This window comes from Ceratotherium simum, chromosome 16, assembly GCF_057802395.1.
Source record: "Ceratotherium simum simum isolate JZ-2026a chromosome 16, ASM5780239v1, whole genome shotgun sequence".
NCBI lineage: Eukaryota > Metazoa > Chordata > Mammalia > Perissodactyla > Rhinocerotidae > Ceratotherium > Ceratotherium simum.
This window is the reverse complement of record NC_141915.1, coordinates 45,958,392-45,974,655: the sequence shown is the minus strand read 5'-3', so window position 1 is coordinate 45,974,655 and position 16,264 is coordinate 45,958,392. Positions and strand designations below refer to the sequence as shown.

The 16,264-nt window shown below is 44.1% G+C and overlaps 1 protein-coding gene and 1 long non-coding RNA gene across 8 annotated transcripts in view; one reads left to right on the top strand and one right to left on the bottom strand.

The window, feature by feature from the left end:
• MARCHF10 (membrane associated ring-CH-type finger 10) overlaps positions 1 to 16,264 on the top strand; it is a 180,580-nt gene that overhangs the window by 130,350 nt on the left and 33,966 nt on the right. For 5 of the 6 annotated variants that reach the window (XM_087441362.1, XM_087441363.1, XM_087441366.1 and 2 more), the window contains 2 exons: positions 3,981 to 4,152; positions 16,026 to 16,178. In XM_087441362.1, the coding sequence (XP_087297488.1) occupies positions 3,981 to 4,152; positions 16,026 to 16,178 (325 nt within the window). Of the gene's footprint in view, positions 1 to 3,980; positions 4,153 to 11,268; positions 12,800 to 16,025; positions 16,179 to 16,264 lie in introns of those variants that run through there. The other variant, XM_087441367.1, reaches the window with a different exon arrangement.
• LOC147915053 (uncharacterized) overlaps positions 12,951 to 16,264 on the bottom strand; it is a 32,945-nt gene continuing 29,631 nt past the window's right edge. For both annotated transcript variants that reach the window (XR_015554749.1, XR_015554750.1), the window contains exon 3: positions 12,951 to 14,058. This is a non-coding gene — a long non-coding RNA (uncharacterized LOC147915053). The remainder of the gene's footprint in view (positions 14,059 to 16,264) is intronic.

Sequence of the window (16,264 nt, the reverse complement as noted above, 5' to 3'; positions counted from 1 at the left end):
ACCTTGGGGGTGGGAGGGAAGTGGCATACCAGTTGAGAAGCAGTTTCCCGGGTCTTGGAAATGAGCTGTATGGCAAGAGTTGGAAAATGACTCCATCTTTTCAGTCCTTTACTACTTTGGTCTCTTTGCTCTTCTGAGCATCTCTGTTCATTGTCACCTTGCCACTTCAGACTCAACATTGTTAGGTCCCAGTTTAAAAATCTAGTTATTCTCACATCCCTAGGAAAAGGCATCCCACGTCCCAAACCTTGGGTCTCCATCTTCCAGGGGGTCTATCTAGAACTATTGTAATGTTACTAAGTCGTTACTTCAGTGCCCAGTGCCACTTATATCCCTAATGTCAGTCCCTTCTCCCAGTGTGAGTCTTTCTCTGAACTTTGGAGAGAGCCTAGCCCTGGGCAAGATAATATCTCTACTTTATTATGGATGATGCCAGAAGAGCAAGTTGGGGATGTTTGGAAAAGGTTAAGTCCAAAAATAATAATACTCTAGAAAATACTAATTTTGATAATAGCTTCGTTTAGTTAACATGGCTTTATTAGGACTTGCTCATCAAATCACCAGTAGAGAACTTAATGTCTACGCATGTATCATGTAGTTTGGTTTTTTTAGTTTTTCTTTTTTTTAATGTTTTAGGCTTTGATTTCGAAAGATAGAGCTGCTTTTCTTCACCCAAAAGAATAGCAATGTGCTGTTGCCTCCACCTCAACGTGACATTTCAACTTAAGAACATATGGGGAAAGAAATGAAAATTGTAATTACTGCTCAAAATGACAAGAGGAAAAGACATAGTTTTAAAATCAACTTTAAATCCAAATAATTTAATTATTATTGTTTGAGAATCTCTAAATGTTGTTAAATATTTGCCATTAGAGCTTTAGTGTCTGAAAAAAAATTGTACCATATTTTCTTAAGACTAGATAAATGTCAAATGGCTATTTATAAGACTATCATAAATTATACCGCCTTTGAAAGAAACCAAGGGTCCAGTGTAGGAGCTGACCTACCTCTCCGTGTGTATGTCTTTGGAATAGGTGAAAATCCAATAGAAGTTTTAATTGGGGCTTTTAGTTTTGGTTTCAACAGTGGGTAGTTAATGTTCAGTAGTTAGCTAGTTGATTTTTAAAATGGCTGAACATGAATGAATGGCTAGTTGCAAAAGCCAACACTTAGCATGGTACTTACTGTGTGCCTGGCACTGTTCTAAGTGCTATAAACATATTTTAACTCATTTATTCCTCACAGAGCCAAAAGGTAGACACTATTGTTCACAGATGAGAAAATCTGACATGCAGAGAACTAACGAAAACTAACCCTATGTCACTCAATAACTACATGAAAGAGCCAGGATTCACCTCTAGGAAACTGGGCTCCAGAGTCCTAAATACTACACTTTTGTGCCAGAATGAGTTATTACAACTTCCCACACCCAAGGATCAGCCTCCCTGGGTAATACTATGGGTTTTCATGAGAGAAGATAGGTGAGAATGGCTGAGTACATGAGAGGACATGAATAAAGACACAAAAAATTGAAGTGATTTGCTTAAGATTACTCAATGAAGCAAGCAGGAAAAGATCCAGTAGCACATTCGTAAGTATTATACTTCTTGCCATTGTGGCTTTAGTTTCCAACTGACAAAACACGCACTTCCAGCTGCGATTTCTGGACTCTTAAGAATGATTACCAGGGCCGGCCCCGTGGCTTAGCGGTTAAGTGCGCGCACTCCGCTACTGGCGGCCAGGGTTCGGATCCCGGGCGCGCACCGACGCACTGCTTCTCTGGCCATGCTGAGGCCGCGTCCCACATACAGCAACTAGAAGGATGTGCAACTATGACATACAACTATCTACTGGGGCTTTGGGGGAAAAAAAGGAGGATTGGCAATAGATGTTAGCTCAGAGCCCGTCTTCCTCAGCAAAAAGAGGGGGATTAGCATGGATGTTAGCTCAGGGCTGATCTTCCTCACAAAAAAAAAAAAAGAATGATTACCAACTGGAAATAAGGTTGATGGAACCAGGAACCAGAAAAGGATGTACTTGGAACACAGGTGCACAATTCCATACATAATAGGCATGGTTTAATTGGCCAAGCTTTCTTTCCTCTTTGGTACTACTAAAGGCTTGAGGTTTAATGAATGGTTGAAGGAAGGATAAACATGGCTTAACACTCACCTGGTAAAGAGTCTCTTCACCAACTCCTCCCAACTCACCACTGCCTGGGGCAAGCAAAGAATTCTAGCCCTGGCTGGGGGTGACAGGGGTGGATCCACCAGTAATAGTGGACCCCTGCTCCTAATGCTGTGACCAAGAATATTGGTAGTCTTAGCCCAGAGCATCTTTCCTGCTTTTCTGTTGGCTGGAAATAAAGGGCTGAAGACTAGATCCCTGTGTGTGTGAGCAGGCTTCTCCACCCACTAACATGAGTTATTTGTGTTGGGCAGTTTGTGGAAGAAATTTTATCCCATGCTCATTGATGCTTTTCTTGCCTATGACGATGGTAGGCATCATAATTAAAATTTTCCCACATTTCCTTCCCTAAGAATGGACAGCCCATCTCATGTTCAGAAATGACCTAATGTTTCATCTTTGACACCTCAGAAGAATTTTCAAGGATTTTGTTAAATTCCAGAATCAAAAGGGAAAAGGGAGAACAACCAATTCATTATGTCCTTCTCTTTTCCTGTCCCTTTATCTCGGGGTGGTCTGTTTTCTGAAAATGTAGGGAGAAACAATAATTATTTGTTTGAAGGCTGTATCCAGACTCTAAATTACAAAATAAGATCTATAATCTTGGAGGATAATGATCTGTCCACCTGTAGATTTGTATAGACTTCCGTAGAGAAGACTGACAAGTAGGGGACTTGTTTTAGAGTTTAGTTTGTCTTACATTGCACCCAATAATTCAAAACTATTCAGAGGACTCTCCTGAGTCAGGAGCCTTGAAATGAAAATGCCACAACTGTCAGCAAGAACGATGAGCAAGATCAATACACATTGCCACAGCTGGGGAGGTGTGGGGGACGTTAACTTAGCGTTCCGTGTCTGCATTTTCAGAGGACTTTCCAATACTGGCCTAAGGCGCAATGTAGAATTTAGTAACCACCTCCCCAAGTCCCCAAGGAGGGGGAGGGCACTTTGTGGTTTTGTTTGTTGCAGAGTGTATCGCCCAGCAAATCATACTAATACCAGGGCCTAAAACTGTAAGGCAGGACTTCAGTCTCCCTTCAAGACCAGATTCTCATAGTCCTTTATATTGTTTTCATCCTTTCTTTGGTGGGTGTTTAAGTGTGGCAAAGTATAAAAACTATCGAATGCCTGGATAATTTTTATTGCTTCGGCAAGGCTGTGTTGAGATATTTTGACACTGCAGGAATCATGATTTGTCCATGCATAGATTTATACTGACTTCTTTCTGGAAGACTGACAAGTAGAGGACTTTTTAAAAAATTTGTCTCTTATGTTGCATCCCATGGTTCAGAATATGAAACTCAGGTCTGATTTATTCAGTCCAAACACACTCTAAATTTCCTTTTCATTGGCAAGTATATGATTAACATAAGGACCATTTTTCCTCATGCGCCCCCAAAGTAGTTCAAATAACAAATAGCAAGAAGTTTAAAAGCACTGATTGTTTCTCCTGCTTTCACACGTAGCTTTTAACATGAGCTGTTATTGGTCATCAAATTACTTAAGGGTCAGAAATGCATTCTTTTCATAATGTTCTACAAGATGGACTCATAGATGTGCATTCTTTTTATAATGTTCTACAAAATAGACTCATTAACTTTGCTATTATTTCTAAATTGATACACCCAGTCCATCAAAATCTCACTGGTGAAAGTGTGTATTGAGCATGCATGGCGGGATGCTCCGGTGTTATTGCTGGAAGGGTCCCTGCATTTGGCTTGTCTCTTTTTCCTCTGCCTAGCAAAGATGACCTACTTGGCCACTGATACTCAGACACCTTTCATTTTTGGTAGAGTTCTGGTGAGGAGGATCCTCTAGCTGAACCAAGATTATCTACCAAGAATTCTGCAGTTAAGTGTGATTCCAGACTTCCAGCAATTGACCAAACATCAGTCAAGCAGAAACATAAAAGTACCATGACTGCAAGGAAACCAGAGAAAGCAGACCCTGGCAAACCCTCTCCAGGTGAGTGACTGGATTATTGAAATTCACAAAATCTAAAATCCCAGGATTGAAGGTAATGACAACAATCAAATTGGTGGTATTGGTTACACCTAGTGTGTTCCAAGTGGCTAATTCATATTTTGGAGTATCCAATGACCTTATGCAAATGGTAAAATTCATTTCAGAGTAGAATATCAGGCCAAGGAGGCATGAATTATGCAGAGTAACTGTCTCCACTGCCCACATTTTCTGCCCAGTCATTGGCTTTGTGTGGCACTCGCCTACAATTGCTGCCTTTTTATCTTCCTCACCCTTCTGGGGGGGATAAAGGCATTTGGCCCCAGGTATCAAGTTTTGTGACTCAAGCGAGGGCATGAGGAGAAGCTTTCAAAAGCATCCGAATGACATAATTTATAGCCGAGAAAGAGAGTAATAAAGTCCTCCAGTTCTGGGGTTGTACTCTTTGGGAGAAAAGGGGCTTGATAAATCCTCCCTTTTGTGCAATTTGGTAAATAATTCACTCTTTAGCTGCCTTTGAAGCAAAGACCAGTCCTCTGCTCAAGGCAGGAGTGATTCAATAGTATCCAGAAAGGGGATAAATTCAACTGAAAGTTTAGAGTCCCTCGGGCTCATCCCCATCAAAGCCAACATCTGTTAGGACAAACTTGACTCCTCTGGGAAGTGACATCGACGATGGGGTAACTAGGCAGAAAGGTCTGCCTTCTGCCTGCAGTGGAATGGAAATGATCCAAATTAACTGCCGAAGAATTCGTAAATAGAGTGCAATTCATTTAAACCCAAATCACAACTACTTTCTAATCCTAAACAGCTCCTGTCATGCAACCACCCGTCCAGTTAAGTCTTAATGCATTTTTAGAAAACAGTGGCTCTCACTCAGATTAACCACCCACATTTTATTGTGTTAATGAAGTAAAAAACAAATTGACTTCTGAAAAGATGTTTTTTCATGCAAAGCCTCAACTCTTTTTCCTTATTTAATCAGGGGGAAAGTATCATCGTAGTTAACAATTTCTCATTTTGAAGACTTTTAGTAGGAATTAGGTTTTTAATTCAACTGTTTAAGAATGAAATATGGCAGATAAGATCATTCCCCAAATATTTCAGAATACATGTTGTAATTTATGGAATTGAGGATGTTTTTAATAGCAAAAAATTAAATTTAAGTTGAAATAATGCAACTTCATTCACTCGATATAATTTTGAGCCATCCTGCCAAAACTGGGTAGCTGTTTGCATGGTGTGCTTTGTCATCTGTGGAGAAAAATCATTAAAATGAACAGTTTAGGCCCACTCAATGATTTTAGTTTGTCTGATTAATACAGATGTTTTCCCAACTGAGCAAACTCCATATGGAACTTACAACACTGACAAAAAGGGAGAATTAATTCACTTTACATTCCATAGAACATCAAATTTGAAGAGTACTAGACTGGAAAACACCAAAGTTTAGACAAGAGAGCCAAGTTGGCAGAAAGATATCTATTTCATCAAATGAGGAATGTTATTTGTAGCAAAGACCTTTAAAAACCACCAGCTTTATTGTCATATTATGGCCCTAGACCATGTCCCAGACCCAAGCAGCCATGCCAAACAGCTGTGGCCCAGCTGACCAGCGAGTGTAGCCATCCTGGTGATTGATGTCAGTTGCTACAGAAGCCACATCAGTTGTGCAGCAAACTGGGTTGACCATCAAGATGGCTAAACACAAAGCCTTGGTGTGTTAAGATCCATTCATTTCACATGTGGTATAGACTCACCCTCAGAGTTCCTTACTCAGCATAGCAACATGAGAGCCCAGAGACACGGCGAGAATTTAAGCTGAGTGTCTTCGGGAGAAGTTGAGTTGAAGAGTGGTGACAACTCAGAAAATTCAGACAAATGTTATAGAAAAAGAGGATTTGGGACTTGAATTATCTGGACATATTGATCCAATTCACCAGGTAAATTCATAGTTTCTTACTTTTCTTCACCTCTGTAGAGAAATATTTTCCTAAAGCTTTTTTGGGGGTGATCCAAAGTTGGCAGTGAACCACTAAAACTCTTTCCCATGTCAGATCCAAGATTCTCTGCAAAATTGAAGCATCAAACACAATGTCCCCTTGTGACATCTGCCTATTAGGCTAACCTTCCCTTCTGTGTTATGCCAGACTTTTCCCAAATAAAGTAATACAGCTGGGGAAGGTGGCTTGACTGACATGCAAATCTATGTAACGACAATCAATGTCACGAAAGAGTTTTTCCTTATATATGAACTGCCATCTAGAACTCCTAAGACAGCTATTTACAATATAGGAACCATCAGTGCCCTCTACAAATAGATTTATAACTGAGTAGGCATCAGATTTTCATTGTTCCTCACACTCTTTTAGAAGGAATTCACACATTTTAAATTAAGTTCAGATAGTCCATGGAGCAGCTTCTAAATGAGTTGGCTTGTGACTCTCCTTGTTCTGTCTCTCCATGTGCTGGGGTGTAAGTTCGTGGGCAAGTGCTTTAGAGTCAAAATGCTGGGATTAGCATCAGGGCCCCATTTCTTATTTGCTGTATACCTTTGGGCAAGTCACTTCTCTGTGCCTCAGTTTGCTCATCTGTAAAATGAAGGGTCAAAACAGACCCTACCTGCTGGCGCTGCTGTGAAGATTCAATGATATAACGTATGCTCAGCTGTTAGAACAGTGCCTGACACCATAAGCACTGGGTACATTGTAGCCTGATGATATCCAGCACATGTGAGCTGTATTTAGTAGGGAGAATGGACTAGAAAATTTTGTTTTCTTTGTCTTAATGTTGTCCCCTCCCCCCAATCTTTTTTTCTTTTACCAAAAATCAGAGTTGTATTTTAAAAATCCTAGCATAAATCCAGGTACAGACACTTTTACTGCACTCTGAATTTCCAAAGCAAAGCACCAAATGGAAAAAGATGAATAATCAGAAACCATTCAGCAAGCCAGGGATTTGCTTTATCTCCAAAAAGACGTGGAAAGTTCAGGCAGTGAGTCAAGACCCAGCTAGGTCTGAAGGGCAATTGATTCAGAAATCTTATTTCACGATCATGGTGAACACTGATGCAGGGTGAGACATAAGCCTGGCCGAGTTACATCTTCTTCTTTCAGAATTCTGTGTGGATCAGAGAGGAGCAGAGCAGTCAGCAGGCCCAGCGAGTGCAGGGAGACGGGCAAGTGCAGGGAGCCACCGAGGCCTCCGACAACTGGACTCCTGCCTGCTCCCAAAACCTCTCCCAGCCCCAGCCTGAGTTGAAAAGGAGCCACCTCTCCTTTCCAGGACAGTAGAGGCATCCAAAGGCCATTGTGCTGTGGGGTTCTGGCTCCTGGAGTCCTAATGCGCTCTCTTCCCCAGTGCCAGGCACATGGGAAGTGAGTGTGCCCTCTCCTGCCCTTTCCTCTCACCTAGAGCTTGGGCAGAGTCCCTTAGGTACGTGCCAGGAAAATGGATCTGGATGGAGTCCTGTGAGCCTGCTTCCAAAATCTTGCCCTTTAAAACAAAGCCAAACGTTCTGAAATTATCCTCACTTATTATTGAGTTCAATGTTAGTCATTACCAGATTCAGATTTGTAGGAGTAGCGAAACCTATTCAGCCTAATAGTGGCTTATTGTGAAGATGTGTTCTTTAAAACTAAGAAAAAGCAGTGAATTCAGACTTAAAAAGATAACATCTAAAATAACTATGGTCTTTTTTGGATTGGGAAATATTTATTTGAAGAGCATCCTGGAAGAGAAATTTGAGGGCAAAGCCGAAATCTTCATAACTTACCTTGCAAATAAATTCTATTGAAGATTTTCTCTGAATAGCCAAGATTAATGGGTTTCCAGGCAAGTCCATTGGTGTCCAACAACTTTCCAAGCTATCTGCCCAAGTTAGAAAACAACCAACGTAAGTGAATGATCCCTTTTTTTTTTTTTTTTGTGAGGAAGACTAGCCCTGAGCTAACATCCGATGCCAATCCTCCTCTTTTTGCTAAGGAAGATCAGCCCTGGGCTAACATCCGTGCCCATCTTCCTCTATGAATGATCCCATTTTTGTAAAGAGAATCGTAATTCTCAGCCCATGTATGGTAATGCTTCCAAGACAGAGGGGCTCGGGGTGTCACAGAGCCCAGAATTCGAAGTCCTGGCTCAGAATCCTAGTGTATCACGTTATAGCCCTATAAATGTGAACGGGCAACTTCTCCAAACTCAGTTTCCTCATCAGTAAAATGGAGTTATTACCTACCCAACCAGGCAGACAGGAGGACTAAAATCCTGGGTATAGTCTAGGCCTTAGGTAAAGGTCAATCCCCAATCTTCCCTCTACTTATGAAGCCTGCTCCCACCACCATCTGCTGTTCCAGGGTTACCATCTTTATAAGAGAACTGTTCAACCAGAGAAATCTTCGTTTGAGATATAAGAGATGTTATAACTTGACTATTAAAAATTTTAACTACTTGATTGTCAGTGAAGTCATCCATTTATCTAGTACCTGTGGGATATTAGCAAATACATTCAACTGCCCCCACTGTCCCAGGGTGTAAGATTCCAGAGTGCATTGGTTTTCTCATCCATCACTCATTCATTCAGCACTTCAGCATTCATTTACTGCATGCTTACCTGCCAGGCACTGCGTGGGTGCTGGGGATACAGAAATAAAATCCAAGGACCTGCCCTCCAGGGGCTCACAGCCTAGTGGGAGGGCAGGACACCAACATGCCCTGACCCGGGTAAGTTCTAAGAGCATGTGGGGAGGGGTGTGTGGGGTGAAAATCCTGAAGGACAGGGGATTTAGCCAGGCGAGGAAGGCAAGAAAGATGTACCGGGCAGGAGTGTGCAAAGGCGTGAAGGAGGAGAGAGAGCAAGGAAGAGGGAGAGAGAGAGACTGACAGACGGACATCAAGGAACTACAAATAGTTTAGGCCCTTGTGCCTCAAAGTGTCCCAGACTAGGAGCAGAGGCCTCATCTAGGAGCTCATTAGAAATACAGAACCTCATGTCCCTCATGTCCCAGACTTACTGAATCAGAACTTGCATTTAACAAGATCTCTGCACATTTGAGTTTGAGAAGCTCTGGTGTAGGGTCAGGCTACAAATTAGGAAGTGTAGAGTATAAAGTTGACACCCTATAGGTAGACAAGGACCAAGTCCCCACGGCCTTGAATGTCATGCTGAAGGCGATGGAGCATCCATCAGGGAGGAGTCTAAGCAGGGAAGTGATGAAACCAGGTTGGCATTTTTCAAAGCTGACTGTAGGGAAAGGGGACTGGCTGAGAGGGTGAGGCAGCCAGACACAGGCTGAGAGACCAGAAAAGCGGTAGTTGCAGTGGACCCAGAGAGAAATGAGAGAGGCCTGACCTGGAGCAAAAACAGAGGGGATATGGAGAGGGCCTGGGCTAGAGGGAGGTTTAAGAAGGTAAACCTGGCAGATCTTGGTGACTATTGGGTGTGGGGATAAGGAAAAAGGAGAAATCAAAGAGAACTTGGAGTTCTGGCCCAGAAAACTAGGCCAGTGGAGGTTGCCTTTGCTAAGGCTGGGAAAGCAAGAAGAGGGTGGGTCCCATTCTGTGGGGTTGTCGGGAGGGACAGGCGGGACGGCCAGGAAGAAATGCCAAGAAGCACCTGAGTACCCAGGTCTGCTGCTCAGCAGAGAACTCCCAGCTGCCAGTAGGAATCCAAGGGCCTGTAGTGAGTAAGAGGTGGCTGAAACCACAAGAGTGTCTCCCCAAGAGAGTAGATGGAGTCAGAAGAGAGATGATGAAGGAACCTTGGGAAATAAGAACAGTTAAGGGAAGGAGGGAGAAGACAACTACAGAGAAATGATCCGAGAACTAGGAACCGCTCCAGGAGCCGAGGGAGGCATTTGGAAAGGAAGGAGTGGATAATAGTGTCAGCTCCTAGCGAGGATTCAAGCAAATAAGGACCGAGACCCCTCCATTACAGGTAATGGTTTCCAACTGGATGGTTACAACAGTGGCATCTTAGAGTTGGAACTGATTTTAGCTGCATCATTTCCCAAACTTCTCTGATGATGAAAATCACCAGGGAGGTACTTAATTAAAATACAAATGCCTGATTCCCTTTCCTGGCCCAGAGCATCAGAATCTCCAACAAAGGGGCCGGCAAAACTGTGTTTTTAATAAGTACTACAGATGATTCTCATCATAGAGTTTTGAGCAACTGTCTCAGAGCCTTGCTTCTCAAAATTTAAAGTTCATGAGAAACACCTGGGGACTTTGATAACCTGCAGGTTGTGATTCAGTAGGTTTGGGTGGGCTGAGACTCTGCAGTTCTAAGAAGCTCCCAGGTGATGTCCATGCTGCTGATCTAAGGCCCACCTGTGGAGGAGCCAAGGCTAGAGAAAACACAGGTCTCATTTTGCAGATGAGGAAACAGTTTTCAAGAAGGTAAGCAGTTGATCCAAGGTGACCCAGCTGGCTGGTGGTAGAGCTGAGAGATTTGTCACTCATGAGGGGGTCTCTCTGGATCGTGTCTCCATCAGGCGCCCATGTTCTACCTCCAGCAAGGTGGGCAGATTGAGTGTGAAGTTAGTGAACAAATCATTAACTTCACTTGGACACCTCCCTCGTCCACCTGCTTTTCCCCCTGGTCCTTCTCCCTTTGCATGATCCCACCAGGATCTGTCCGCTTCTTTTTCTCTTCCCAAGCCTCCCCTCTGCAGCCGAAAGGCCAGATTAGGGCATGACCACAACCTCCTGCCAGGGGCAGCTGGAGGATTGGCGGGGGGAGAGCCTTACCTAAGTGAGTCCCTGCAGGCCACCATATGTTGCTGCCAGTACAGCTAATTAGACTGGCTGTGGGAGATGAGAAGGGACCGAGAGCTCCCACACGGGAACTAGTTGAGGGAGAACTTTGCATCTGTTGGGGATGCCAGAGACTATTGGCTGGAAGACGGTATGATGGTGACGCCATTTTCCTGGCTAACCCTTCAAAGACTTTGAGATCGAAGCCAGGTGCCTCTTGGGCAGAAGCCAGGCCTGCTTCCCCCATGACACCTGGAGAAGCCACCCCCGAAGAACAATTTTTGAGTTCTGATTCATTCACAGACTTTTTTATGTCCTTGCCCACCGTGAGTGCTGCTTCCTGATTGCTCTTTTTCTTTTGTGCAGGTGACAGCAGCGAGCACCCCCTGTTCTGTGTTGAATATTCCCCTTACTGCTCCGTCTTTGCTTTCTCCCCTGTCCTGCAGCCCAATGCCAATTACTGCTGCCTCCTCCTGCCACTAGTGCCACCCGCCTCCCCAGTGGCCCAGGACCCTTCCCCCCAGCTCCCTCCAGTTTCCTTTCCCTCCTTCATGAGCCCCACTACCTCCTCCCCGGGACCCATGCCCGAGTCTCCAGCATCCCTGTGCTACTTCCCCGTCTCCTGTCCCACCCCGGCGGAGACCCCCGTGCTGTGCCTGCCCGGCCCCAGAAGGCCCAGTAAAATTTACCTCGTGTGGTAAGCCACCCTCGGCAAGGCACACAGCACAGTGGAGTCAGGGAGAGGGGGACTTCAGGCTTCCAGAAGGCAGGTGGACGGGAGAGGGGCCAGAGGGCAATGCCATGAACAAGACCAGGAGGTGTGGTGTGCAGGGGAGCAGAAGACGAGACAGCTGCTGCCACTTCACTCAGCCTTCTTCTAGCACTAAGGAGCGAGCGACCAATAAAATCCCGTCATCTCTCGAGACTCATTTGGTTTTTTCACTCCTGTGTCTGGCACCCTGTGGAATGCTACCACCAGAAACTGAACACGCCCTCTGTGTCTGATCATACCCTTGGCTATGTGAACGTGCGCACACCAGGACGGCCCTGAGAGGGTGGCACTGGGGGCAGGTCGTTGGGAAAGCACACGCTGGAACTGAAAACCCATTCAGAACCCACAGGGGAAGGACAAATGAAAGGGCTCAGTCGCTGTTTACATTCCCTTTCCTGCCTACTTATTAGCCACTACGTTTCCCAAAATCACAAATTCCACCTCCTGGGTTCCAAAATAAAACATATTTATGGTACATAATTAAGCTTTAATTAAGATCTCCTCTGGGTTTTTGAGACAACACACACTTCCAGCACACTCAACCAGGCAAATAGACGCGGCCTATTATTTGTGACTGTACAGAAAGCTGCCTATTACACCAAGGCAACGCCGGCTCTTGTGATTAAGCTGTAATTCTTCCCATGATCTAAAGGAAGCAATAAATTTTTTTTAAAAGGCATCTCTTAGAAAGAATCTGGGCACCTCCTAGGCACCGGGCATCCTAGTCAAGATAGTGTGGGGGAGGGATAAAGATTCAGGAATCGTATTTTTCTCTTTCTCTTTCTTTTCGACTTTGTCAAGTGTCTGTGTATGGCAAGTGATGTGAGGAATCGAACAATTATCAGATGCATGGAATTAACATGGACCGTTAAATGGACTTGGTTCCCAGTTGTCAGGGTCTTATATGAATATGAGATTTCTACCTTTTTTTCCTTTCCCAGTCGAATTAAGAACTATTCAGTCAACAATTAGTGTCCCAGCGTTGTCAAGAGAGCTGAGGCAGACACCTTTCATCTAAACAGCTGTTTGGTTTCTTTGCCACTGGAAGGGTCACCTTGCTCAGATACTAGAAGAAGAAGGTATGGGTTTCATGTTGTCCAAAGCAAACCACAGTCTTCCCAAAATTCACCGAGAAACTTCAAGATGTTGAGTTGCCTGGCAATGAAACTCCTGAACATAAACTCCTCCCTTCTCTATTGTAAGGCAAAAGACCTGTCCTACTACCTGAAGAGGAAGTTATATTTCATCTTCCAGTGTAAATATGACTTGGTCTTCCTGCAGATTAATGTGTATACCATGCTACGGTGAGGACCATCCTAGAAAAGCCCCAAAGTTCTGAAATTTGGTTCACTTTTGGGTGTGGGTGGGGTGATTAGGAACTGGACTCCATGTACATACAAACTACGCCGTCTAGGTTGCCTCACTGATGACTGCAATTGCAGATGCAGAAGAAGGAATATTTCGCAAGAGTTTGCTTTCCATGGAATCTAAAGGGTGTCACAGGGAAGAAGTCAGCAGTGCAGCCAAATTAGATTATAATCTTTAAGGTCAGGACCAAAAGATCTTACTCATCTTTGTGAACCCTCAAATTATTGCCTAGCAAAGGCACACAGGTATTTGTTGAACAAATTATAATAAAAAGAGAGTTGCTATTTACCTTTTGGATTTTATAGAAGGATTGAGGGAGAGAGTCAGGAATGAAGGCTGCTGAATAAGTTATTTTCAACCTATGAAGCCTGCATAACAATAAGTTTCTGGTCAAATTCAGTTCTCTCATGGGAGTGACTTCAGATTTCCAATTATTATTAGTAGTATTGTTATCACTGTTTATGGTAGAAGCAGCAGCTACCATTTTTAGCTGCTAATATGCACCAGATACTGAATTAGGCCATTTATGAACATTATTGCTAAACTTTACACTAACTCCACAGGATAGGAATATTCCCCTTTTACATTTGCAGATACTGAGGTTCAAATTGCCAAAGGTCAGAGGATCCTACCTGCACTACCAGTGGTAATTTCTTCACTGCCAGACCTGGTAAAAAAAATCTCCAGTTGTTCAGCTTTATTACTTTAGTTTGCTGAAAACTTGTAGTGGAGACGTGGTAATGGAAATCACTTTGGAAATTATTTAAGAGATCTGATGCTTTGAAGAAAGCACTTTTTTGAGTAAGAAAACAAAATAACCTGTTATCTTAAGCCATCTTGGGTGTTTTGCACAAGAAAAAAATTGTCCCACTTTTGGAATTCTGCATAGTTTCGGCTGAATGCATCTTCTCGAGCCCTGCAGATCATACTAGGCGGTTATTATTATTTGTTCTTCAGGAGAGTGTGAGGCGACAGGCTGGCTAAGACAGGGTCCTCATCTTTAAGGAGCTTACGGTCTGTTGGAGAGAAAAAGACACACACATTAGGCAATTCTAGAATATGTAAATGTTAAAGGCCATAAGATCCCTGAAAATTCTGACCAAAGCAGAGTCAGAGCAGACTTGGTAGATGTAAAACCAGAAACAGACCTTGAAGGACCTACTGGCTGGCAGACCATCTGGGAGGGTCATTCCCCGTGAGGGTGTGAGGGGGTATGGGTGGGTGGGGTAGTGGGGGGCTGTGGGCAGTGTGAAGTTCTGCCTGGGCTATGAAGGAAGTTTGAATATTCCACTGGGATTCCTGCTGGGAATCAAACTGAAATCCTTGTGACCAGGACTTGTAGGCTAAGTCGAATGCACACTGGACTTGGCCTGAGCCCTAAACCTGCTCCTTCCCTGGTCCTCCCTGTTTCTTCCTCAGCAAATAAGAATCCTGCTGCTTCCTCCTGTCAGATAGGTGAGAGGCAGGAGGCAGCTGCTGACTTCTGAGAGCTGGGGAGGGGTGAGGCCTTGGGTGATGAGGCAGAAGCCTCTGGATGGGAGGAAGGCAACTCTCAGTGCCGAGAAAGTGCCTCCCCCATTTCCTCTGTGCTGGGTTCCTTACTGTAAAGCCCCTGATCCCTCTCTCACCCTCCTCCTCTCACTCTCCTCTTGGTCAGTGAAATCATGTTTAATCACCACTCTACACCCTCCAAAGAATATAGTCTCTTTTCTGTAGAACCCTCTTCTTTCCTTTCGGTCATGCCTACAACCTTTCTGGGCTCTACTAACTTACCCTAAGCTGGAACCGACACCACCAGCAGCTCCCCTCTTCTAGTAAGTTCCCTGTGGAACATGATATCTCTCTCTTGGGGCACGGAACCCACTACCTTCCCCTCCTGGGGCCTGTCAGAAGTAGGTAGTGCTTAATCACTTTATTGAACTAGGCTTCACGGGCTGCCAAGGAGAACTTTTATTCCTTTCCTGAATCTGGATGCAAACCATCCACACAACCACAACTTACACTGTGGAACATAAATCCAGTTGTCTGGACATGCCAAAAATGGCTGCTCTCGCACACAACTCAGGGACCCCTCCCAGATTTACCTCTGTGGCCTGCTGGCTATGGCTATTTGTGAAATTTCTGAACTGTCCAAAAGGAGATGAGCCAGGAAAATTCTCTTGGAAGGATTTAGTCCAGATATTCACATTTTAACTGCCTTATGAACTCCAGAACTTGTAGAGATGCATGGAAAATACTGACACTCTTTCCCCAAACTCACATGCACTGATGCTTAATACACGTGAAGAAGAAACTTGAGATTCTTCATACCAATTAGCAACCTAACTCAAAATGTGAATTTTTAAAAATTATTCATTGGGAACTCAATCCACATTAGCACTCCAGCTACTGCCTTCCTGTGAGTGTATCATCCCAGCGCAGTAGTGAGTAGCACATAGGAAGAAAAAGATTCATGGTCCCCAGATGCTCATAACCTCTCTGGAAGGCCATGTTAGCTGCTAATAAACAACCTGAGGGTATGAATATACAGGTATACAAAGGAGGCTGTGATTCAAACTTGGATGAGGACTTGGGGAGCAGGGCCTTTGTGTGTCCCAACTGTAGAAGGCTCTTGACAGTTTTACCAACAGGCCCATCCCACTATCAATGAATTGGAAGCTAGAAACTTCTTAGCACAAGGAAAGACCTCAACAGACTGCACTGCAGGAGTCACGAGTGCTCGTTAATGGTGATAACAGCCTTGTGAAGTAGGTATTAGTGTTTCTATGTAACAGATGGGGAAACTGAGTCTTCAAGAAATGAAGTGATTTGCCCTAGCTCACGTGGCTACAAAGTCACAGAACCAGGTTTTAAATCCAACTCTTCTCTGACCTCCTGGGTCCTCTCTTAGTGCCTTCCCCATTGCTGGCCCTTTAAGCATTCTTTATGCAAAAGATGTTTTCCTGTAAAAAATTAATTATTGAAAAGATTTTGCACCTTTCAGCAACCCAGGTACCACAGATTTTATCAAGGAAGAGGTGGCCGAACCTGGGGAGACTGACTGTCAGCCCAGAAATGCAGAGCCCAAGAGCGCCTGGGGACAGAAGCAGACAGAAATCGCAGCTGCTGGCAAAGGCGCCAGCCCTCAGGAAAGCAGGTAAGGACACATGGCTCATGCATCTTGGTCCTCAGAGAGGAAACCTGATTCTTGCTGTTACCTGGTGAAGTCTAGATGGCTTTTAG